This window comes from Pezoporus occidentalis, unplaced genomic scaffold, assembly GCF_034315485.1.
Source record: "Pezoporus occidentalis ecotype Australia unplaced genomic scaffold, CSIRO_AGI_Poc_V1 ctg39, whole genome shotgun sequence".
In the NCBI taxonomy this organism is placed as follows: domain Eukaryota; kingdom Metazoa; phylum Chordata; class Aves; order Psittaciformes; family Psittacidae; genus Pezoporus; species Pezoporus occidentalis.
Window position 1 is genome coordinate 8,619,859 of NW_026915713.1, and position 24,080 is coordinate 8,643,938.

Here is a 24,080-nt window from a genome sequence, read left to right on the forward strand (position 1 = left end):
TAAAAATTCAGACTAAGATTTACATAAATGTTTCTGAAAACAAAACTTTATTTATATATACATTTTGTTTAAGAGACTAGAAAAGATCAGGAATACCAATAACAAAATTTCCTTAACATTTAGCAAACCAAAGATGCTTTCATGTGACTGACCAAATACTTATTCCCAAATGTTTTATAAGTATTAACAAACTAATCCTTAAATCTAGAAATGAGGAACTCAAATACAGATTAGAATAGTTTCTAAGCATGTAACAATTTGACAGCTAAACCTGAACTGCAAATAATCTTAATTGAGGAACTGAGTGGCATGCAGCTCTTAGAATAGTATCTACATAAAAATTTAGAAAACATTAAATACTAGATTTTGTATGATCGTTGAACCCTCACATTATGAAAGGGGCTGGCCTAGAGCACAGCCAAGGCGGGCAGGCACAGCAGTTTGCACAGCCACTGGCCAACAGCAGGGCATGACAAAGAAGGCCAGCAGCTCTTCCCAGAACAGCAAACACTTGCTCAACCGTGGCAGTGCCACAGGGTACAGCCCCCAGCAGCCACTGGAGCAACTGTCCCTTGTGACACCATGTGTCCCAGCCCAGAAAGTGCTCCTGAGGAAGGATGCATTTGAGCAAGTCTGGGACCCCTCACTGGGGCAACCTGCTCTCTAGTAGATGTTACTCCAAGCAGAGAGGATAAAACTTTAATCATTTTGTTATCTGTAATTAATGAATAAAACTAACTAAAAGAGTAACTAGACAAAATTCTGATATAACAGTTTGAGAACAACCTGCTACATTTCTTCATTTAAACTAGTAACTGAATAAGGGAAGAGAGACCAACATCAAAAATTCAAGTTGGCCTGTAACAATGCTCCTCTCAAGAGACAAAAGAAATCAAATCATGAGAGCAGAGACAGAATATTATCAGGAAACTTAAAATGTCTGGAGACAAAGCAGGCTAGGTTAAGAGATGAAATCTTCTTTATGGATAGGCAAACAGCACTAAGCACTGGTATGTCTTGCTAAGTCTAAGAGGGTCTATTGATAAATATACGCATTTTGCTAACTTCCTGTTTAGACAGCAGCTATTTAGGCCAACTCAAAAATCAGAAAGAGATTTGAGCAACCTCCAGGAATGGCAGCCAAAATGGATGAATAAGACGACATTGAACAGACTGAAGGCACCAACTAAACAAAACAAAGTTGAAGAGTAAGGAGCAATGCATACTGGAAATGCCACTGAATGCAGGTACTAATAAAAAACAGCAAGAACATTAGGTTGTGTATATAATGCAACCTAGATAGTACAATGTCATCATAGCACATCATGTCATGCCGTAAAACAGCAAAGCCTTATTTAGAATGTGACAGAAAGTACCATTCTCCATATTACAGAAGATTATAGAAGTATCAGATGATAACAAAGAAATAGTATTAACTGAGAGTACGGATAAATGTTCCACATGAAACAAAACTATTAAAACTTGAAAGATTTGCCCAAGGAAAAGATGTAAGGAGACACACACATGAAAATACACACACACGCAGAAGTCCCAAGCCACTTTGAAAAAATAAATGGCAGATGACAGACCAGCAAGCCATGTAGATAACATACGTTCAAAATGAAGGACGAAAAGGTTTCTTCTGCTACTTAGAAATTAAACCATGTTTGAGTCTTTACCATCTGCATAACAATCTAACCACATGATCCTGTTGCTTACTTGGATTCAAAATGAGAGCATTCAAAAACACTTTGCCTACACCCTTTAGAAATTTGCCATTTGAAGATGAGACGGAAAAACAGTTATAACACTATCTTAAAAACCATCAGGGCATTTCTCTTATGAGAAATAAACAAAAAAAAAGTTTAGTTTTAACACTTTATTTAAAAAAAAAAATGTTTTAAAATACTTTAACCTCATGTTTAAGAACTTTTTCCTTACTTTGATGCATGTAACTAGATTAGCATAGCTGCAGGCACTAAATTACATTTAGCTTTTTAGTGTTGTACCAAACAGCTTTAAGAGAACACCTTCATTGATAAGGTTACACTAACAGCAAATTACTTGGCAGGGCATTCAATAATATTCTGCTTTCATCTAACTTTTAATCTCATGAATAAAGCACAGTAAAATCTTAGTATTTAGGTGGGTTTGATTGAAGGAGATTTTTGAGGATTGCTTTGTCTGAAAAGCTGCACTAAAGCTCATAACTTGAGGCATGTGCTTTCAATGCAGAGCGATGGCAACAGCGAGCCACCCCTAGAATTTTATTCAGATGTGAAATTAAAGTACTGCCTCTCAAAAAGCCCACAAAAATAAACCGGTAACTAGCTTTTAGACACACAAGGAAGATTATTCTCCCTAACTAAGGAACTTGTTGCAAGTTGATCTGCAGCTGGAACAGGAAAAGATCCAACCAGTGTAAATTCCAAAGTGAGAAAAAACAAAAAGACTACCTAACTAGCAGGCACAAAGCTAATCAGTCTGCAAGCTAGTCATCAAGAGTACAACAGAAATGCTCCAGAGATGGAGGCATAAAGATATATGTGCATGCGTGTATGCATAAACAGTAACAGTATTAACTAGTCTGTCCTAAAGAGGGACAGGATACTAAAGAAACTACCTTCAACTTTCCAGTCTCACTCAGTCATAACTTCAACTACTTCAGAGTCTTCATTTACATACTTATTTATAATCATAAAGCCAGGTCAAAAGAGTAAAAAAATGACTGCAGCTGAATAAAATTAACCATTACTTTTACATGAGGTTAGTTTTCAAACAATCTGTTCCCATTGCTAGTTCCCCGGACTGGTTTCAATAGCCACACAAACATGGGAAGGATGGCAGACTACAGCAGTACCAATATCCATCAGTCCAAGTTATTGTGGAATTACATCTGTCATTGTAATGTGGTCCTTACTGACTAAACCGTTACATAGCAGCCTGTTTTCATGTAATTTGCACACAAATTACAGCTGTGTGCTCTGATAACGTCTATGTTCCAAAACTGATTCTATTTCTTAAAAGAAGAAAAGGGCGAGAGAAAAAAAAGCCAACTGCTCTCTTATAAGACATAGTTCCATCTTGACAAGCTTTCCAATTCACTGTAAACCACATCCCATAGAATTAAAGTTTGGTTCTGAAAGACAGTTACAGAACAAGGTCTTGAATTATAACAAAACTGCTGATGGTGTTTTTATCTCTGAAGATCAGGAAAACAGCAAAAGATTAAAAGAAACTAAAGAAAAAAAAAATTCAACTTCAAACTGTTCTGTTAAATAAAAGAGCCAGCCCTGTTCAGCAAAATTAATTTTCCATATACAGTAGTGGTTCACTTGTTCTCAACATTTGTAGATCTTTGCAGTCATCCATTATTTCCAGTATCCGAGTTATAGCCTGTATATGAACAAAGGCAGAATTCCCCTCCCTGCCCTGTCAGACCACAGCAGTTCAGCTCCAAGAGTCCTGGTGGTACCAATGGTGTTAAACCAGCTCAATGAACCACCAATCATTCTGATACCCAGATACATCACCAAACACTGCACCTTATAAGGTGTGCTACTTATAAGGCAGACACAATACAAGCACACAGATAACCAGTTCAAGCCAGCTGATGCACTGTCTTCTAATAACACCTACTAACGCAAAACAAACATGAGTATGCAGAACAGGAATAGCAGTATATACTCCCTGAGCAAGGCTATTTGTACAAGTGAACAAACAGATGAGTGAATAACCCAGTGAAGTTACAGAACCAGCACTATAAATCACAGAGTATAGAGTAATTAAACTAGTAGAACTAGTACTTTTATCTTTTTTTTTTTTCTTAATCTCTGTTGCAACCAGAATCTCGGAATTTATTTGCCTTTTGAAAACAGGCATGCATACATGCACACACAAAATCCCATATAATATCAATCCAGACAGCACAACACAGGACTCAATGCTAGATTTCTAAGTGAGATAAAACAGGGGCTGGCTCAGTGCTCCATGCCCCCCTGTGCCAATGCCAACAGGGAGAGGAACCAAGTGCTCTTCCTGCCAGAACCTGGAATGGCCCTAGTGCCCAAACCTGTCCCTTCAAGGACGATCAGACCACAGCTGCATTTGAATGCTTAGGCCTACACCAAGTCTGCCCAGTTTCCAAGGACTAAGAGCCTCCCATATTTCATTGCCATTATGTTTTTCCACTCAACTTTTTCCACAGACACAAGGAACTATAAACAATGAACAAAGCAGTTTCCTGAGACTTCAGGCATATCTTTCTAGAAGTGTTATTCTTACACTGGTGATTTCTCCTCTTCTGTAGTTAGCTCCAGTTAGCTCTTGAACAAAAACACCTGGCTACAGAAGGAAACAATGGAATTACTTACATAGTGCACTACATAAGCAAAGAAACAAGCTTTTTATTAACATGAATACCAAAATACTGTGTGCTAGTTAGGTTCAAAATTTTTCTTAAAAATGTGAACCATAATTAGATGTCCCTTGAAGACATCTGTGAACTCTCTATAACCCACAGCACAAGTTTTTCCATTAATAATCCTAAATCCTGCAACAATGTTACAATTATTAATCTTATTTATCCAGTGCTGATGCTGAATTCTGGAGATAGCCTTGCTGCCTTGACTGTACTTTTACTTCCTTCCACTCCTTATCTGCAAGGCAGTCACTTAACTACATCCTCCTTCCTTCTGCCTCCCCCCATTTTGCCCTTCATACTGATAAACATCCATCAGTCTACTAAAGAAATAACAAAACAAGCACATACTCCTATTACTAAATTCCCTCCCATTTTGCCCTACACATAGATAGGCATCCATTATTAAGAGATTACAAAATTTTATTAAGAGATAACAAAATAGGACATACTATAGTCTATTTAATTCCTCCTTTTTAGGAAAACACCAGGCAAGGGACAGCTATTGGCTGGTCCCAAAAGAGCAGGCCCACAAAAAACCTCTGGCGACACATATTCTTCTGGCAACAGCTAAGTAATACTGTAGTTAAAAAAAGTTGAAGTCTATGGTACTCTGGATCAACTGCAAGATTCCACAGAAACCTGAGGTCCCAGGAGAGATGATCTGAATATTCATGCCTCTCAAAAATCAGCACTGCAGATTTTAAAGAAATAATTTTTTTTCCAGATGGATTGGAATATTAAACTTTGTATTCCAAAACAAAACCACAGAGCAAGGAAACTTGCATTACAAATCCCAGTTTTCAAATTCATTAAACCTGACTCAAGCTCAAGTCTCCACCTGCCAGTTTTCAGTTGCTATCAGTCCAAGCACAGGAGACTAACTAGATTAAATGCAATAATCAATAACATGGAAATTATCTGACTGGATTTTTTTCTAACACCAAAATCATACTGACTTCATCCTACTGATCATTCTTTTTCTTTCTACAGCATGCCAGCTAATCCATGGGTGTTCAGTAAGAGTTACATTAAGCACAACTTGCCCTTTCTGACCGCAGCTCCCCTTGGCGGAAAGCTAAATGCTGTATCAGAGTTTTAGTTCACTCTGGCCCTGCTTTAAACAAGATAAAAGGTAGCAAACAGTTTCAAGGCAATGAAGTTCAACGCTCAAGAACCAAAAGTATTGCTTGACAGCTGTTGCTTAGCCTTTATGGTGCACAGACTCAGTGTAGTTTCAAGTATTGAAGGACACTTCTTTCATCTGCTGTTCTGCTAGTTACAGAAGGCACTTTTGTACTTGTGGTCCTCCTTCCCATGCACACAAGTCATCTAGTCAAGGTAGCCATCTTGTGCTATTTTCCCCAACTTAAACCCATCTGGATTTAAAAACGCAGTTAGTTCTTCTGCATCTCCCAAACCAGAGCACATCTAACAGAGCAAACCAAAATGCAGCTGTAGGTTGGCTGGATTTTCTTCACCCCTAATAAAATAAAGAAGTAGTGATGCAGGAGGTGCTGGCTGCATCCAGAATCCAGAACTCTTCCTGCTCTTCTAAACAGAATGCGAGAACAACTAGGCTCTAAACTCTGGTTCCACTTTCCCCCCCACTCGGGCAAATTTTCAAAACACATGGGTGGAGTGCACCCACAATCTCTCCTCACTCGAACACCAGTGGCGCGTTATCTCTTGCCTTCTGGAAGGGAGGAGAGAACAATTTCAGTCCCCCTCTTGTTGATTATTTTGACTACTGCACTAGTACGAAAAAGTAAATTTTTTACTTTTTTTTTTTTTTGGTGGTGGTTAGGACTCTTGGAGCTGGATTGCTGCAGTCTCATAGGGTAGGGAGAGGAATTTTGCCTCAAATAGTATCTCAAAAGACCAGTTCCTCAGAAAAAGCAGTCACACCTCTGTACTGTGAACAGACCCATGTATTAACCACCAGGTGTTTTCTGCATTTCTGACCAGCCAGAAGTTGCCAGGTCAGTACACAAACGTTCACAGCACCTCCTATACAAGATAAGGAGTCTCAGCACCCACTTCTGGATATGCATTTCCCTTCTGCAAAGTGGGCACTGCCACACCTGACACATAGACATACATAGCTGCCCATCTTTTTACCTCAAGAACACCCTGCAGTACACCTTGTACATCATCACAGACAGTCCAAACGCTGGGGAGTACATCACTTTAGACTCTACCATAGTTTTCCAGCTCTCTTACTCCAGTCTAAACACCTGCCCTGGTTTTCTACTTCGGACAAGACAAAAAAAAAAAGTTTCGGAGGAGGAAAATTAGCTTCCTTGTCTCCTACATCTCAACTTCAGGCCCATTTATCCCAATACTAAGGAAGACAAATTCCAAAACGCTACTAAAGGTCTGTAACACCACTCTGTACTGAGAAAATTTCCTAGAAGGCTTACATCCCTGCAGTGCTACTTAGCTGGAACACCTTCTTTTAGTAAAGAACAAAAGCATAAAAGATGATGTTTGGTTTTCTTTAACATTTCATTTTAATAATACATAAACTACCTTTCAAATAAGCCACCTTAATTATTATTTGCCATAATAAAATATAATTCTTAATTCGTTATTATTGAGAGCCAAAAACTGCACCTCCTTAACTTACAAAGTCAAAGCACAAGACTTCTCAAAGATAACTTACACAAGATAGAATATACATTCACCTTTGAATTTATACTTAGGTGTCCAGAATTATTTAAGTCAGTAATGGCAGAGTGGAGATTTGGTTGGGATAATACCGCTATGTCTTTAGAGTTTAGTAAACATCATTAACTTTACTGGTAAGTTTTGGGATACTGCTTCCAGCAGTAAATCCCCCCATCTAAATGACGTTTTTGGCAACTGTTAAACCCATTTTTGACGTATTTTAAGCGCCATTATACCCCACCGTTACTTAATCAGACTTCTCAGTAGGCTAATGGGAGCGGGGAATAAAACTTTCTGGGACCAAGAGTATGCATTCCCATAATGCACAATGACATGCCTAAAAATACTGCTGTGAAAGCAGCCAGAGCACACCTGCTTTTTTCCCCCTGCACCTTCTCTTGGTGCCCCAAGCCCTGGCTCTGGGGCACGGCTGCGAGCGCAAAACCTCGCAGTGACGACAGAGGAGCTTCTCTGTGCCGTGCTGAACGATCATTTTCGAATCTCTCGGCCTGGCCCCATGTGCTTGCGGCGGAGCAGGCTCCGGCCCGGCCCTCCCAACCGCCCGGAGGGGTCCCGCTGCTTGCCCAGAGGGGCGGGCGGGACGAGCAGCCGCCGCCACCGCCCTCGGGCCACGCCGCGGGCCGGCCCTTAGAGCCCAGCGCGGCGCGAGCACTGACAGCCGAAGCAACCGGCCAGGGGGGGAGGCCGAGGCGGAAAAGGCCACACCGAGCCCTTCCCTTGCCGCTCCTCACCTGTTTTAAACGCCAGCACCTTGTCGTCCCCGCCGCCGAAGAGCTTGAGCATGGAGACGAAGAGGACCCCGCACGAGTTCTGGATGCCGAAGACGGCGCCGTTGCACCACATGGCGGCCAGCATCACCACCCAGCCCCAGCCGCCCTCGGGGGGCTCAGGCCCCTCGCTTCCGGGACACCCTGAACTCACAGGGTCCTCCGTCTCTGCCCGCGGCTGAGCCCCACTCTCACCGCTCGGTGCGGCCGGGTTGCCACTCCCGGAGCAGCACTCGCCGCCGTTCTCCCGCCGCGGCTCTGCCACCGCCGCCGCTGCTGCTGCTGCTGCTGGCGGGCCGGGCAGGGGGTCGGCGGCAGCAATGGGGGGGTCCTCTGCGCCCCGAGGCTCCAGCTGCTCGCTCACCGGCGCCATCCTCAGCCGCGACGCGGAGTGGGCGCGAGATCCTCCCCGCGAGCCGCTCCCGCTTTTCTCCTCTCTTCCTCAACGACCTCTGGGCCCCCGCCCGCCCTCAGCCCCTCGCCGCGGGCATCCCGCAGCCCTCTGCCTGTCTTGTCCGTTTGTCCGTCCGTGTATGCGCGCGCGACCGAGGCCGCCCCGCCGCTCGCGCCCGTCTAGCCCCACACACACGCGCCCGTCCCCGCGTTGTTCCCGCCGCACGCCGAGGGGTGACCGGCAGCCGCCGCCGCCGCCGCTTTATTTTAAAAGGGGGGCTCCCGTGGGGGCGTCAGCGGCACGAGGGCTTTTCCTCCGCACCGATTGGCTGAGGGAAGGGAGGCGAGGGGGAGGCGAGGGAAGGCAGGCGAGCTCACGCTCTGCTCTTTTCTCGCACACCCCCCCCCCCTCCCCGCCTGCTACAGCGGAGGGGGCGAGGCGGGGCCGTGGCGTGTCAGCGGCGGCGGTAAGTGCTCCTGCAGCCGGCGAGGGGAGGGGAAGCGGCGAGGGGCGAGCGCGAGGTTGGGAGTCAAGGGCCGCCGCTGCCGCCGCCACTGGGCGGGAGGCCAGCGCCTCGAGCCGCCCCACACAGGTACCGCACGCTGCCCTGCTAGCCTCGGCGGGCAAAGCGGTAAACAAGCCCCTGGCCCCGCTTCCAGGCCGAGCTCGTTCGCCGTGAGGCAGAGCAGTTACACCCAGCGGTGTTCTGCTGCGGCTGCTCTTCCTCTAGGCAGCCGTGCGCTGAGGAGAAAGTCTGAAATTCCTTCCCCTGCAGTTTGCTGACAGTGACCAAGTAAAGAACAAACACCCCAAAACTCTAAGCGAGAGGCGCCGCTTAGCCCCGGTATGTTGACAGCCGTTGCTCTCCCCCATGGCAGTTGCTCGGCCCTGCCCGGCTCTCACTGGCCCCCGAGGAGCTCTCCATCGTACACCCTCCCTTTCTAGGGGAGGGCCCGGGCTCCGGGCTTTCAGCGCCCCGCTGCAGGGCCCTCCGGGCATCGGCTGCCCTCCAGTGAGCTGCTCTCCGGGAGAGCTGTGCACCTCCTCTTGGGTCACCCTTAGCACTTTGCCAGGAGTGACACTGGCGAAAATGCTTTTCCCTGGTTGTCGTATCCTTTTTTTACAAAGGAAGAGAAAATACTGCAGTTGAACACCTGATTAAGTGCTCCCCACTTGTACAGAGGCATCGACTCTTGATGCCTTTTCTCTCCACAGCCAGCAAAAGTGAGAGTATGGGGAAAGATGAGGTCAGGAGTGTTAAATGACAGACTTTCTCACTGGTGATCATGCTTTCGAATTCTCAGTCGCACATCTGGTCATCTGTTTGGCAGCTATGTTTTTAACTTACGTTTTAAGCAGTTTGGGTCTGATGAGAACGAGGAGCTGCTTGAAAGAAAATCAGCAGATTAAATCTGGGTACTTCGTCCTTCCCCATGAGACCTGTAGGGCTCAAAGGAGTCTCTTGCATTCGTACGCCATCCCCATTTCTCCCCTCAGAGCCTAAGCTGCTATTGCTTATGTCAGTGGCAGCATCCAACTCCCCTTCCTGCCTGTTAAGGCTTTTTCCTCCTTTTTTGGACCCTGAGTCACCTTCTCTCTCCTACCTACCAGTGACCACTTGGGGAAACAAAACTTAGTCCAAAATAAAGTCCAAACAATGACTTAAGACAATGCCTCGTTCAGCACAAATTACTCAGCCACTCTCCACATGAAAAGCAGTAGTTAACGAAAGAAAACCATGTAATGACAAAATGAAAGCCTGTATAATGATGCACATTGTATTGGTGTCAGCTTTAAGAATGGCTTTCAGAATTAATTGACCTTCATACTTTTAATTTTGCACGTTTAGTGTCCTCCAATTTGTTTTACAGTAAGTTATATTTAAAAAAAAACTTTACAAATACATTTATGATAATAACAAAGTGCATTTTATAGATGCCCTTTGTCTTGTTACTATGCCCATCTAAGTTAAACATAAAAACATTACACATGCATATACAACAGCAGTAGAATATGGAAAAAATAAGAGTCCGTAGCAAAATGCAATGTAGCTGAATGAAATACATAATAATCCTCAAAGCAAATAGAGAACTTTTGGCCAGCCATTGAAAAGCACATCTGTTCCCCCCAAGGAACAAGTTTCAATGTTTATGAAAAACCCCAACCTATCATAAGCTTAAATACGCTCAGAATATTTCATAAGCAAGTTAACATGCAAAAGTTAACGCTTCACATTCTCAGCAAGTCTTTGTCCAGAGGCTGTTGTCCAGATCTACAGTGCATTCTTACAATAAATCAAGCTTCACCAAGCACATTGTAACACTTTTGAACAGTTAGGACAGAGTGAAACATTTTGGAACCGGTTTCAATCCTCACTATGTTTGCCAGCAATGATTAACTTAATAAAACTTTGGGCTGCATAGGAATAAACAAGGGCAAAAACCAAGATTGGATTTTAATTATATTAATTATTGGATTTTAATGATATTAATAGGACTGATATTAATGATAGTTATTAATGATAACTATAATTAATGATAATTAATAATTATCATTAATAGTTAATAATAGTTAATAGCATATATGATTAATAATTAATATAATTAATGATATTAATAGCACTTTAACATGTTTCTAACTTTTAGTTTCACTCCTTATATTACTTCTACTACACCCCTGAATGGGGGCCTGTGACCTGTATAATACAGTCAAATCAGCTTGAGAAATTAACCATATAAATTTTCCTCTTTCAGACAGCATTCAATTAAGCACAAAAGTAATTCCTTCTCCACATGTTTTTCAGTGTAATATTTATGTATTGCAGTTTCATTTCCCTGTTTCCCATAAACACTGTGATGACTACCTCCCAACACTTTTAACATAAAAGATGGGGGAGGGGGTTAAAATCATATTCTGTGCAACTTCTAGTTCTGGGCATGTCTTAAGATAGATTATATTTTCCACTTGTTAAGTGTTATTTACCCCTGATTAGTATGAAATCACTATTTTCCCTTTCTCCTCACACTGTTTGGAATGAAGAGTCACAAAAATCTGGTTCATCAGTGCATACAATTTTTATAAATTTGATGGCTGTAACTACTCTGCATGTTCCTTCAGCATTCTGTATCTTACTGTCCTATTGCTATTTATATAAACTAAAAAAAAGAGGGTTATATTATCAAAAAATTAGGGCACATAGGGCTTTCCTTTACAGGCCTTCAGTATATATGTTGGGAAATTTTGTACCCCTTTGCTCTTTGGTACATTCTGCTCCTGTCAAGAATTAAGTCTCTTCCTTTTCAAGAGAGGTCTCTTGAGATCTCAGCTATTTCCCCAGTAGTTCCCAAGAACAAGAACAATAAAGGCTCACTCTTCATAGTCAGATAATTTCCAATCCCCACCTTCCTTAGAAAATATACTTTGCAAACAGAGGACAGGCAGGTTCAATTTCAGTTTGATTTCTAAAATTTTTGTAACCAAAATAATTCACAATAAAAGCACTGGTGTTTAAATTCTTGCTATCTAAGAATTTAAAACGTGACTATTTGAAATTAGAAACCCAACCTAATTCTGTAAAGACATGTAACAGGAAAGCCACCCTTGTGGGTCTGTTACTTGAGCCCTGTGATCACAAGAAAAACAGTTCAAAAAGAAAGGGAAAAAGAAGGAAGACAGACATGAGAGAACTGCCATAAAACAGTGAAAATAAAAAGATTACAGACTTGTATGCAAGTAACTATTTCAGCTAAACTGTTACAAGCAAGAGGAAAAAATCATCAGACCAACACAAAACAGAGAGGAAAGTGAAAATATCAGTTGTGAATCAATAAGCTGACAAATGTGATGTGAGAAACACCTTGGTTTTGTCTAAGATTTTGTACTAGGTTTGTACGTGGGAAGCCCATGCTGGAGCAGGCTCCTCACAGGACCTGTGGTCCCGTGGAGAGAGAAGCCCACCCCTGATCAGGTTTGCTGCAGAACTTGTGACCTCACAGGCACCCATGCTGGAGCAGCCTGTTCCTGAAGGACTGCACCCTGTGGAAAGGACCCTACATCAAAGAAGGGGAAGAGCATGAGGAGTCTTTACTCTGATTTGATTTGTAATAAGTTAATGTTTCCCAAATTGAGCCTGTTTTGCCTATGATAGTAACTGGTGAGTGATCTCTCCCATCTTTATCTTGACCCACAAGCCTTTTGCTATATTTTCTCTCCCCTGTCAAGCTGAGGAGGGCCATGATGGAGCAGCTTTGGTGGGCACCTCATGTGCAGCCAGAGTCAACCCACCATCTTCTGCAACCCTATCTGAAATTCTAGCCAGCCCCTATTAAACATTTACTCACTCACAAGCTATGGAAAGTAGACCAATACTTCAGTAGCTCTCACATACAGTATTTTCTTCCACCATTACAAATGTTTCAATTGCCAACTACTTAAAAAAAAATTACCTATATAGTTGAAGTATGTGGTTAGTGACACACCAAGACAGCCTTTTCCATTAATCACTTTATATGCACAGTATTTCAAAATTATGTAGTATTTTGCAAAGGTAAAATGAACAGGATACCAAGTGTGAAAGAGTACCCTTTCAGAGAGTTTAATTCTTCCTTCTTGTGTTGATTTGATTGGAATTAGTACTGTTATCAATGAAAAGGGTATACCTACATAATCCAGGAAAAATAAAAAAGATCTTTGGTAAAATACCTAACTTTTTCACAAATTTGCAGCAAATGGTACAATAGACGCAAACCCAAGACAGCTGGGCACTTTTCAGAGAGGACATGAGGCTAACACAAACTTTTATGACCACTTAGACTAATGCATGCTTTTAATGATTAAGCCTTTTTGTTGTTTAATTTTCAGCTTGTATTAATAGTGTATCTATTCAACAGAAGGATTTGGCCTTAAGTCAGAAAGATGAGATAAACAGGATAACCATTAAAACACAAAAACATATGGTATCACCAACTGCGTGAAGATCAACATCAGATTAAGTCCCATTCAGTGAGCAGTGTTTATGCATCGTGTGGCCGGACAGGATGTTCTACTGATGCTTCGGACAGGGCTCCAGCTGTGTTGTATGAAGTACAAGGACTGCATCTCACTGCTGAAGTGAGTGAGTCACATTTTCAAAGATAAAAAGTACAGATTTTATTTGTTTACTGTAAAGCACAATAGAGCATTGGGAGTGTCTAACGTTAGTTTTAGCATTTGGTAATACCTACAGTAAAAGTTTCCTACAGTGCTATTAGCTGTCAAGGTACAGGTTCCTTCCTGCTTCACAAATAATGGAGAATTTTCTTTTTTGTCCTTTCAAAAGAGAAGGAGTGAGCAGTATGAGAAAGGGAAAGAGAGTAGCTTAAATGTCTCGTTAGTGAAGCTGAGGGTAACAGTTCCAATTCCCACATCTGTGTTCGTTTAAAGTAAGAGTTTCAGACTTACCATTTCTTCATTTAGGTTCACCTGAAGGATGGGTGATGCCTCATGTCTGGCTCCATTACAGATTAAATTTGGGGTTAGATTTTTGTTCAGTAAAGCATGGATGGGACTTGACAGGCTGTTATCTGGGACACAGTTAACATATAACTGCTGTTATTAAAGGTAGGCAAGTGAAAGAAAGTAATAGCTCTTAAGTGTTAAAGTCCACCTGCAAATCTCCAGTTCCACAAAGCTAATTTTTTTTTTTGTGGCAGACTTTTAATGCAATATCCCTCCATCCTACTTTATCACTGTCCCCACTGTGAACATCTGATCAGAGCTGGTCATCTATATAGTCTTGGTAGGAGGGAATAGGGATTCCAGGGGACAAATTACTTTTAACATTATCATTTATGGTGAGGTAAGTGATATTAAAGGACCTCAGATGACTAGCTTAGGTGTATAAGTGAGAACCCTAGGCACCTAAAATTCGGTGAAATTAATCCCACCCATGAATATTAAATTGAAGAGCATCCTAAGATAATGTTTATTTAGACCCCAAACATGATGTTTGATTTGATCCTATTGCTTAATGAGTATGTGTGAAGATTACATTGTCCTAGCATGATCATTCTTGGCAGCGAAAAAACTAACACTGTTGGCAACATTCTCATGCAGCTTCAAAGTTAACATTCTCTTTCAAATGTGCAGGAATTGCTTCAAGCCATCGTTTTAGGCTGGCTTCAGGCTTGGTTTGATATCACTATCCAGGTCAAGTATTTCATGTTGCATCTATTAGCATAGGATCTAAGCACCTCAAAGTTCCTTCCTTTGTTTATATAGATTTAATATTTTCCAGACCACCTTTGCGATCTCAAGAATTCAATTTTGTTTTCAACAAAAGTTTGGAGCATCAGAGAAGCAAATGTTTTATCAAATAAACTCAATCTGATTGTTGTCTATAAGCAGATTTTGGTTGTCTACTCATTTGCTACTCAACTTACTCAACTAACTTGTCAGATTGCAAAATGTCAAAAAAGCAAAGAGCTACTACCTCCAACAGTCCTACCTAAGCAACAAACCACCAGGAATAGATGACACTAATCTTGCTTTCTTGCTTTTTAAAGAATTTTGATTTCTATTCAAGTTAAATGAATGTTGTTTACCACCATTTTCTTTTTTGTCAGTTTCAAAGTGCTTTAGTGTTAAAGGCTATAACAAGGGATAGCAGGTGTTAGTGGCCCCATTTCAAGATATGATTTACAACACAATCAGCATTTTACTTACTAGATAAACAAAACTGTTTATCTAAGTGACTCAATTCAAATATTAAGGCATATGAAAACTGTTAAGAAAGTCTTCCATGTAGAAAGTCTACTTGCCTTTGCAAATTGAACATATTTGTGTTGAAAAATACAGAATTTTAAAAATCTAACATTTTAAGAGTAGTATGAGGATATTAAATATATGAAGAAATATTTTCAGGTTGTACAAATTTATCCTGAAATACTTAAAATATTTAGGACATGTTAAATACATGATAAATTTCCCTGCAGCTGGCACAGAAGAGCTTCATTTCATTCTACTTTTCTACTCACAAAGAGTTGCTTTAATATATGAAAGCCTGACAGAGAGGCAATCTTCTTTTTTTTTCCTCTCTTTTTAATTATTGTGCTAGGTCTACATCTATTTCTTAACTGTTATCTATCTGAAATCCTGAATTTAAAGTTGGGAAGTTGAGTATCCCACAGCAAAAGATTCAGTCTGTTGCAGGTGAGTTTGGAACAGAATTTACATACTATTTCTGGTTCAGTTATCTGCAGTTGATGGATTATTTACCTCACAATTCATCCCATATCTGATAATATGGCTAAAATGGATTTAAAAAAAAGGCATATGGAAGTTCCTCATTCAGTCTGCAATAACTGTATTTTGTGAATTAAACATAACGAATCTTGTTGGTACCATCACATATCTCCTCTCCTTCAAAAGCAGAACTATGTTAATCCTTGAATTAACAGGGATTTATTTTTTTTTTAAAGTTAAATAAGTCTCATATCAATGCCATTCCTCTAAATATATATTTACTTGGTGGCTAAGTAAAAATACGCCACTTGTTCAAAAGTAAGCATACACATAGGCCTTGCGTTTTCTATTTATGCTGTGATAGAAATCCATCCAGAGTAATGAGATAACCCTTACTTTAGATATAGAAATAACATAAATGGATACAGAAAAAAAGGATCTATGTTGTTCACACAAGCCAATTTCATAAAGGAATTCTAAATTTAACTGTTGATGCCTCCCATATTGCTTAGGTTGAGAAAGACAGTGCACTCCCCTGGCCAGCCTCATGCACAAGGACTGCCAGGTTACCAAATAATTGGTCATTCATCGTGCAGCATTTACCTGAAAGGAAGATGTATATTGTCCAAATGCAGTAGCTCCTAAGTCCTATTTGCACTCCCTCTGAAATAGCATTTTTGGTAACTCAAGGGGTGCAAATAGACTAAAATTCCTGTCTGGGAAACCTAGATTGCATTCCCTAAAATGGATAAAATTAATAATTAATTTGCTTTATCACCATAATGATCCCAATTATGTAAAAGAAAGATTATGGAAAGATTATGCATTACAGTACCATGTGATCATAGAGCTGTGACACAACAGGTGCAGCACCAGTTTTCAGGCAGAATTATTCAGTGTGTGGAATGTCTAACTGTTTAGGTGGCTGGCTGGGTCTTATATTGTAGTTACAAACACCTTTATGAGAAAGGTGAGTCTTCCCTCCTTCTCTCACAAGGGTGAAATCAAGGTCATCTTCTATAAGTGTAAATTCTCCCTGAGATAGTAATATTAATTAAACAACACTCCACCTAAATTATTTTGCTAAAAGCCTTCAACTCCTCCAAGCCCTACAAGTAGCATCTTTTAAATCTTTAAGAAGTTGCCAACTGTTTGAGTAACATAGTACACAGAGTACCACCCTTTAAGGGAAAGATCATGTGCTCAAATTGGGCCAAATAAGCAATAAGACGATGTAAACCCAAACCACTTAAACCACATGAATGATTCCTAAACATGTAGGAATCTGATTTAGAACCATATAAGCAGCAGTATCAGAGTTCCAAAATTCACTTTGCTGGAATTTACAGCAGTATACTACAGGGTACTGACAGGATTTTACAATTAATAAAACCTATAATGCTACTTATTGGGCATGAAAAATGTGTACAATATGTTGTACAATTCTTTTCATTGAGGTAAATTTACTATGGAGAACGACATTATCAATCATTTAGTCATCTCAGATTTCTGTATCACCATCCAAACATGCCTACTATACTTGCTGAGAAAGTTGCTTCTAACATAAATGGGTGATCTTAAAAATAACTCGGGACACTTATTTTTACAGAAAGAATGCTTTCTGACCTTTTGTGACCCACTCTGTTGCCAGACTCTAAAATGCTGTAGTTCCTTTGATCTTAAGGCATTTTGCTAATTGTACTTCTGCAGGATACGTGATGTACTGCCACCAGTCAGTAGAAAAGCAGAAGCTAAAGGACTACCAGCCCTTTCTTACAAAAACTGATGTATATTCACATATAGAAGAGGGATATTTTTTTTTTTTCATGAACAAGCTTAATATATCATGGACATGCAGAAAAAGTAACCAAGAAGAAAATAATACTCTGATATCAGACTGTTCACATAGGAACTGTTGTGGAGTAATTACGAAGTTTTACCTTCTGTTCACACATGAGCTGTTGTGGAGTAACTACAGAGCTTTAACTTTAGATCTTCTTTTACTTTACACAGTGTAATAACTTGCACCAGCCCAGTGAATGGGTATTGTTAAAGTGGTGTTATATCTCAGTGCGGGAGCACCTGTTAAAAACCTGCTCACCTGAATGCATCCCGTCTCCCATCTGCTTTTCTCCTTGGGAAAAATAAAGTTGCTCTTTATTCAGAGTTGGAAGGGTTGATTCACTCCAATTTAAATATAATTAGCAAAATTGTTTCGCAAGGTGCAGTTGCCAGATCTTTATGGTTGGTAATGCCTCAGCCAAAGTACACATTATTTTCTGTTTCCACTACGATTTTACAAGGCTATCAGTTGGAAAAAGCAGTTTTCTGGTTGAGCAATGAATCCAATAGTAGCCAGGAATTTAAGATACAGGCATAAACCCCAAACTTTGTGTTTGACTTCAGCTTTCACAGTGGCGCTGATACTTCAGGGTAACCTACTGGAAGGGTTGAGTGCCTTTTTTTCTCATTTTGCTTTTCCTGATATGCAAGTGCAATATGAGAGAGCTAGACTTGATTTTTTTCTAGCCAAGCTGTGTGCTTCTCATAAAGATGAGATATCAAGCTCATTCTGGGGAGCAATATATGCATGAGATATTAACTGGAAGCATTAATTGTTGTCACAGGTGGGTTGATGTCTGGTTAGACATGGATTTGTTGTGATTGTCTCCATCCTCAATCTCCCACATTTTAAAGACTCACTGATGCATATAGACCCAGTGTTCCTAACTCTGGATTTCGCAAGCAGATTTCCAGGTATAGCAATCTTGTTTGACCCCATTCTCATTACCCTGAAATTTTTCTGTCTCTTACCCCCAAACCAACCCTCCTAATTTCTTGGATAAATTCCTTCTGAGTCTACCTTGCTGTTTCCAAATAACATGGTTTCCTAACAGCAGTTTTCAGAATCAACTTTGGTGTTAAAGCCAAGGGCACACACTTTTACCCATGAACATGTAAGAATTACAGGTTTGTTTGTTTGTTTTTAAACAAACTTTTTGAATGTAGCTCCTGCAGTCTGCTTAAACTATTCACCACCAGCAGATCTGGGACTTCCTTTGAAGCCCAAGGCCACACAGCCCCTCCAGACTTCTGTTTTGACTAGCTTGTTTCTGGTGGTACAGACTCTCTCTTACTCAAAGAAGCACTTTCTTTTTTTGACAGTGAGAGGGCTTCTAACTCAGAGTTTCACAGAGCTCTGGCCACTAACCATAGAAATACAAGGGCAGACATCACACACTTCTGGACTGTCTGCAATAGCTTGGGAAAGGACCTTGAGTTAAAAACTGTTAATTACACTCTCAGTCTAGGAATTCATTCTTTCATTATAATTTGATTATATCAGTATGACTGGGAAGTAAAACATAGTATTTCAGTCAGTCTGAAATATGGAGTGTTTGACAGTAAACCAGCCTTTTTGGCATGATCCCATGTTTGTCTTCCCACTAGTTTTTCTTCTTTGCTCATTTCAGCAATTCAGACTCATATCAGAGGAACTAAACCTTAAGCCATGCAAAGCTAGATAAAGCTTGTTTCATATCCTATTTATGCATCTTGAGGCAAAAAGATCATCAGAGAATGATTTAAGAGACTGAGATTGAAAGAGGAATTCAGGCAAGGAAAAGTGAAATGTCAGTATATTTGTCCATTAGCTATAGTTCTGATTGCTGTCTTGCTGACTTTTTACATCATCCCAGAAATATTCTCCTTATTCAGCAAAGAACCTTACTCAAGTTTCCATTATTATCCTGCAGAGCCTTCTCTGCTAACCTTTCCAGAAGTTTGTCATTTATTACATATATTATCCATACCTGCATGCTCTGCTTTTTCTTTCTTTTGAAATCACATGGCTCACTTCCTGTGGATCTGTAACAATAGGAAACACACAATTACGTCCACTGTTTCTTTCATTTCAACCCTCCATGTCAATGCATATCAGGACCCTTTGATGTGACAGGAAGCATCCCATAAACAATGTAGATTTTACAGTACCTTTAAAAAGGGACCAAAACTTCCTGTACTACATGGTACCGAAGCATACCAGAGTTAACTGCCAAATGAACAAAACAGCATTAAGTGCTTTTCTCCTTAATGTACGACAGTACTTATTCCACAGACTGAGAAGCTCCGATATTTGATCTGTTAGTGGATGACAGGAAAGCTGAACTCAAATTTCAGAGGTGTTTTTACACTCAGTGTAATATTAAGGAGACTGAGCTACTGCAAATCCCTTTTTTCCATACTTTAAAGGCCGCGTAAGGATCCCTTTAAGAGCAGTAATTGCCATCTGCCGGCCAAGCCGGGAATGGTCTTTGTCCACAATTTGCTTCATCTGGCTAAATTTGGAAGTGGATTCGGGCAAGGGAGACAGTGCAATTGGCAGCCGAGTCTGCACCCTGAGTGTCCCATCTCATCCTGGAAAGGAGCAGAAAACTGTGAAGGAGGAGCTGAGTTTGAGGGTTCTGTGACATTGCTATGTTTTTTTGAGGTGTCAATTTAAAAATAGATAGCCAGCAAAATTATTGTTATCTTCTTGTCTGGAAATTGAACTTTAAATTTTATACTTTTGAGTGACAAAAAGAGAACATAGGAGAGACAAATCCCTTGCTGCTGGGAGAGGAGGGCCAGGCCTCTGCAAATTTCTGTCCGCAGATTTGAGCTGGTTAGAAGCAGGAGGGAGGCATCACAGTAATCCCTGCCTATTCTCATCCCAAATCCTGTCCAGCACAGCATGATCATCCCCTGACTCTCCCCTCTTGTCTACTTTTTCCTAGTTGTGACTTTTTATCTCCCAAGCCCTTCTGTTTCCAAACTCATTTTGCAACCCACCCCGACTCAGAGCCAATTTCTCCTCATTCTTTCAATACAGAACCCCTGACATTTTCCATCTCTTTTCCCATCCTTTCCTAAATTCTTTTTCCTAACCAGATTTCCTTCTTTTCCTCCACTGTCACATTTTTCCACATCCCCCACCTTCTCATTGCAAGAAACCCCAGCCTGCAGAGTACACCTCTTGCCCCCAGCCCTCAGTGCAGGCCCCCACACCTGCCCCAGCCTCCTGACTTCTCCTGCTCAGAACAATTCTACCTGTCTAAAGTAAAGGTAAGACAGAGGGTGCAGAAAGGCATGACATGTCTTGGGAAACACAGATGTAAGTTCATTTGAATACTTCTCTACTCTTTGGAAGTTAGAAGACAGGAATTGGACCCTCCCTTACTCTTCTCATCTGCAGGCTGAACAAACCCAGCTTTCTCAGCCTTCACTTGTGCAGTATGTGCTGTAGCATCCTGACCATCTTGGTGACCCTTCCTGGGCCCTCTCCAATTTGTAAATATTGCTTTTGCACTAGGGTGGCCCAATCCAAACACAGTACCTCAGACATGGCCTCATACATGTCAAATACAGAGAATAATCACTTCCCTCATCTTGCTGGCCATGCTCTTGGTCATACAGACCAGTCAGTCCTCACAGCTGCAAAAGAAACTGCAGCTGCCTATTCAGCTGATTGCTCACCTGCAGCTTTCTGCAAAGCTATTTTTTATCCTGTGTATCTCCAGCCTGCACTGCTGCATGTGGTTATGGCATCCTAGGTGCAGTATTTTGCATTTTCCATTACTGAACTCCAGTAGGTTTTTGTTGGCCATTCAGAAGGAATGTGCTAAGCTGGAGGAAGGATCCATCCTGCTTTCCAGTAGATTGACCCCTTTCTCCAATTCAATATCATCCATGATCTTCATGCAGGTACAGACCATCCCACTGCACAGGTGGCAAAGAAGTGAAGCAGTAACTTCCTCTCAGTGTTTCCCAGACTTAGTGGAATTATGATAAATGGACTTATATATCACTCATTTTCTGGCAGGAGTTCCATAGCTTCACTGCCTGTGAGAAAAAACACATTCTTTTATGTGCCACTTATTTCCTGTAAATTTCATTGGATAGTCCCAAATTAACTATCTCTTCCCGTGCAAGAACAATCTTTTTCTATTAACCATCTCCATATCATCCACGAATTAATATATCTCTGTGATATTCCCTGTCAGTTGTATCTCTCTCAGGCAGAGGAGCTGATTGAGTCATTCTCCTTGTAGAAGCCATTCCATATCTTTAGGTCATCTTTTGCCTTCTCTGAGCTAGCTCTGTTATGTCCCCTTTAAAGCTGTAGGACAGGGGTAGCTGAATTGCACACAGCAGTCAGGGTATGGGTTCAATTTGAATTTATACAGGAGCAAATGTTTGTACTCTATTTCATTTTCCTCCCACTAATTCTTCTTTTCCCATACTAATCCTTAATGTTTGATTTACTTTTTTGACTATCAGAGTGACTTTTTCACTCTCTGATGTAATGTCAAGGTCTCATTCCCAAAGAGGCACGGCTGTTAGCTCAGAACACTTGTCATTTACTTTTTTTTTAAGCTGATGTCAGCTTTGTTCATCATTTGTACATACCAACACCAAATCTAATTTGAGTGGTATGAGAATGGCACCCTCAGAAAAGTCTTCTGGATATCTTTGCAGGTGGCACTCATCTTTACAATACCAACTTATCCAACATCAGCAGCAAACTTTGTCACATCATGTTGTCAAACTACAAGTTGTGGAAGAATTTGGATATAGCCAGTAACTGGGAAGCAAAACAGCAGCTTAAATTCAATGCTCAGAAACACAAATGTGAAGAAAAAAAAAACAAACCTTCTCTAGGTACATAAAATAATGGTCTCTAGTTTATTGTTGTCATTAGAATGTTCATTTGAGAAGAGAGATCTTCTCGACTTATTTTGGCTCCTTCTCTGGCAGGAGTAGCTCCCTAAACAATAATGTCTAACAGGCACATAAACCATTAATCATTATTAAGAAGAGAAAATCAAAAAGAAAATGTATATGTCAGAATTAGTCATGCAACAATATCTTTGTTACCACATACAATTCTCTTCTCAGAAAGAATATAACAGAAGTAGAAGAAGTATAAAGAGGACAAATTATCCATATGATACAGCTTCATTGTGGAAAGCATTTAAATTGGCCAAGACTCTTCAGCTTGGGAAAGAAATCAGTAAGGAAACTGAGGCCTGAAAAATCATGAAAGGTGAAGGGAAATATTTATCTCTTGATTCTCAAACAAAAGACCTAAGGGGAGTCCAAGAACCCTATCAGGCCTCAGGTTTAACCCAATAATTACTGTGTCACTCAAGAAAACTAAATTATGAAACTAATCAATACAAAGTACTTGAAATGCCAAAATTATTTCCTTAACAATAGAACAATAGCAAGAGTCATAGAGGAAAGATGCCATAACAACAAAATACAACATGCAGGAGATTATCATCTCCAGCTCAAGAACTTTATATACTTCAGGTTTCTTTATACTATGGAGTAGCATACTGGGAAATAGCAGGAGAGGTATTGAAATAAAGCTCTGTTAAGTTTCTCCCTGATCTCATACTCTTTCCTAAAGCACCTGGAACAGGAGACTTAATGCTCATTTTAAACTTCCAGGGTGAAGATAAAAGCATTTCCCTGCTACCACAGACACTCCAGTTTATTTTCCTATATCTGGGGAAATCACACAGAAAACCCATCCAGCAGGTAATGGGTGAGTCTTACCTTTGGGAAAGCAACTCTCTAAATCATGTCCCCTCAGATGAAAAGAGCTGTTGATGTGAATTGAGTGTGGTTCTTTGTCTTGTGACAGGGGTGAAAATTCAAAGTGGGTAGAAGTAAAAATGTTATAGTAAAGCACTGTGATTTTACATAACTGAATTTCTTCAACTTACGAAACATTAGCATGGATATTTGCATTATCATCGGGTTACACCAAATATAAAGGTATGAAATGTTTCCATTGTCACAAATTAACTTTTTCCAATACCCAGTATTTTCATTCAGTGGGATGTTCTGGCTATTCATTCTGATTCGGAAGAACAGAGTTTGCAATGTTGCAATTCCCAGGAATTCCTTTTTCCTAACAATTTGTTCCTCATCACAGACTGATTATGAAATGCCAGTGTTTTTGTCTGGAAAAGGAAGGTTTGTGCCACTTCAAAACGTTCTTCTTGTAGGTATCTTTATTCATGCAACTGCTAATCTTTAGTGATCCCACTAAGATTTCTCCCTTGGCATGAAGCTAGAGTGGCAATGAGCTCACTTAGATCTTCTGGTCCATGGAAGGAGGATCCAGCAATTCTCCTATCCCACACCCAAACTATCAGTCTAAAACAACAAACCACTTTAATCACACAAGTACTTCTTAGCAAGCACAAAGTAGAAAAGAGGAATAATTATTCTCTAAAGAAACAGGAACACTTGTTCTCCTTAGTGCAATAGAGAAGTAAGAAACAGGGTTCTTAAGGTCAGACTGTGTTGAACACTCTTCTGCAATGTATGATTGCAAGTCAACAGGAGCCCTCAAGGGATAAGATCTTAAGGTGTCTTGGTTTTTGTTTTTTCAGGAGAAACTACCAGAATGTGGGAAAACCACTTTCAGTCTCTGAAGAGCCATGTGCCACTTCAGTATGTTGGTGAGAACTTTTCCTTACATTGTGTTTTTCACTCTGCTGAGCACAGCAAGGTTCTGGGATCCTTCTTGGAG

General features: G+C 40.6%; 1 protein-coding gene and 1 long non-coding RNA gene across 3 annotated transcripts in view; one reads left to right on the top strand and one right to left on the bottom strand.

Annotated features, from left to right (window-relative positions):
• Window positions 1-8,353, bottom strand: part of SLC16A10 (solute carrier family 16 member 10) — a 72,911-nt gene extending 64,558 nt beyond the window's left edge. For both annotated transcript variants that reach the window (XR_009967370.1, XM_062632510.1), the window contains exon 1: window positions 7,843-8,353. Coding sequence is in view for 1 of the 2 variants with exons in the window: in XM_062632510.1 (XP_062488494.1) it covers window positions 7,843-8,251 (409 nt within the window). In the remaining variant the exon portion in view is untranslated. The remainder of the gene's footprint in view (window positions 1-7,842) is intronic.
• A 327-nt stretch (window positions 8,354-8,680) lies between these two features.
• Window positions 8,681-24,080, top strand: part of LOC134170788 (uncharacterized) — a 35,229-nt gene continuing 19,829 nt past the window's right edge. The window contains exons 1-3 of the long non-coding RNA XR_009967371.1: window positions 8,681-8,738; window positions 13,133-13,385; window positions 23,941-24,009. This is a non-coding gene — a long non-coding RNA (uncharacterized LOC134170788). The remainder of the gene's footprint in view (window positions 8,739-13,132; window positions 13,386-23,940; window positions 24,010-24,080) is intronic.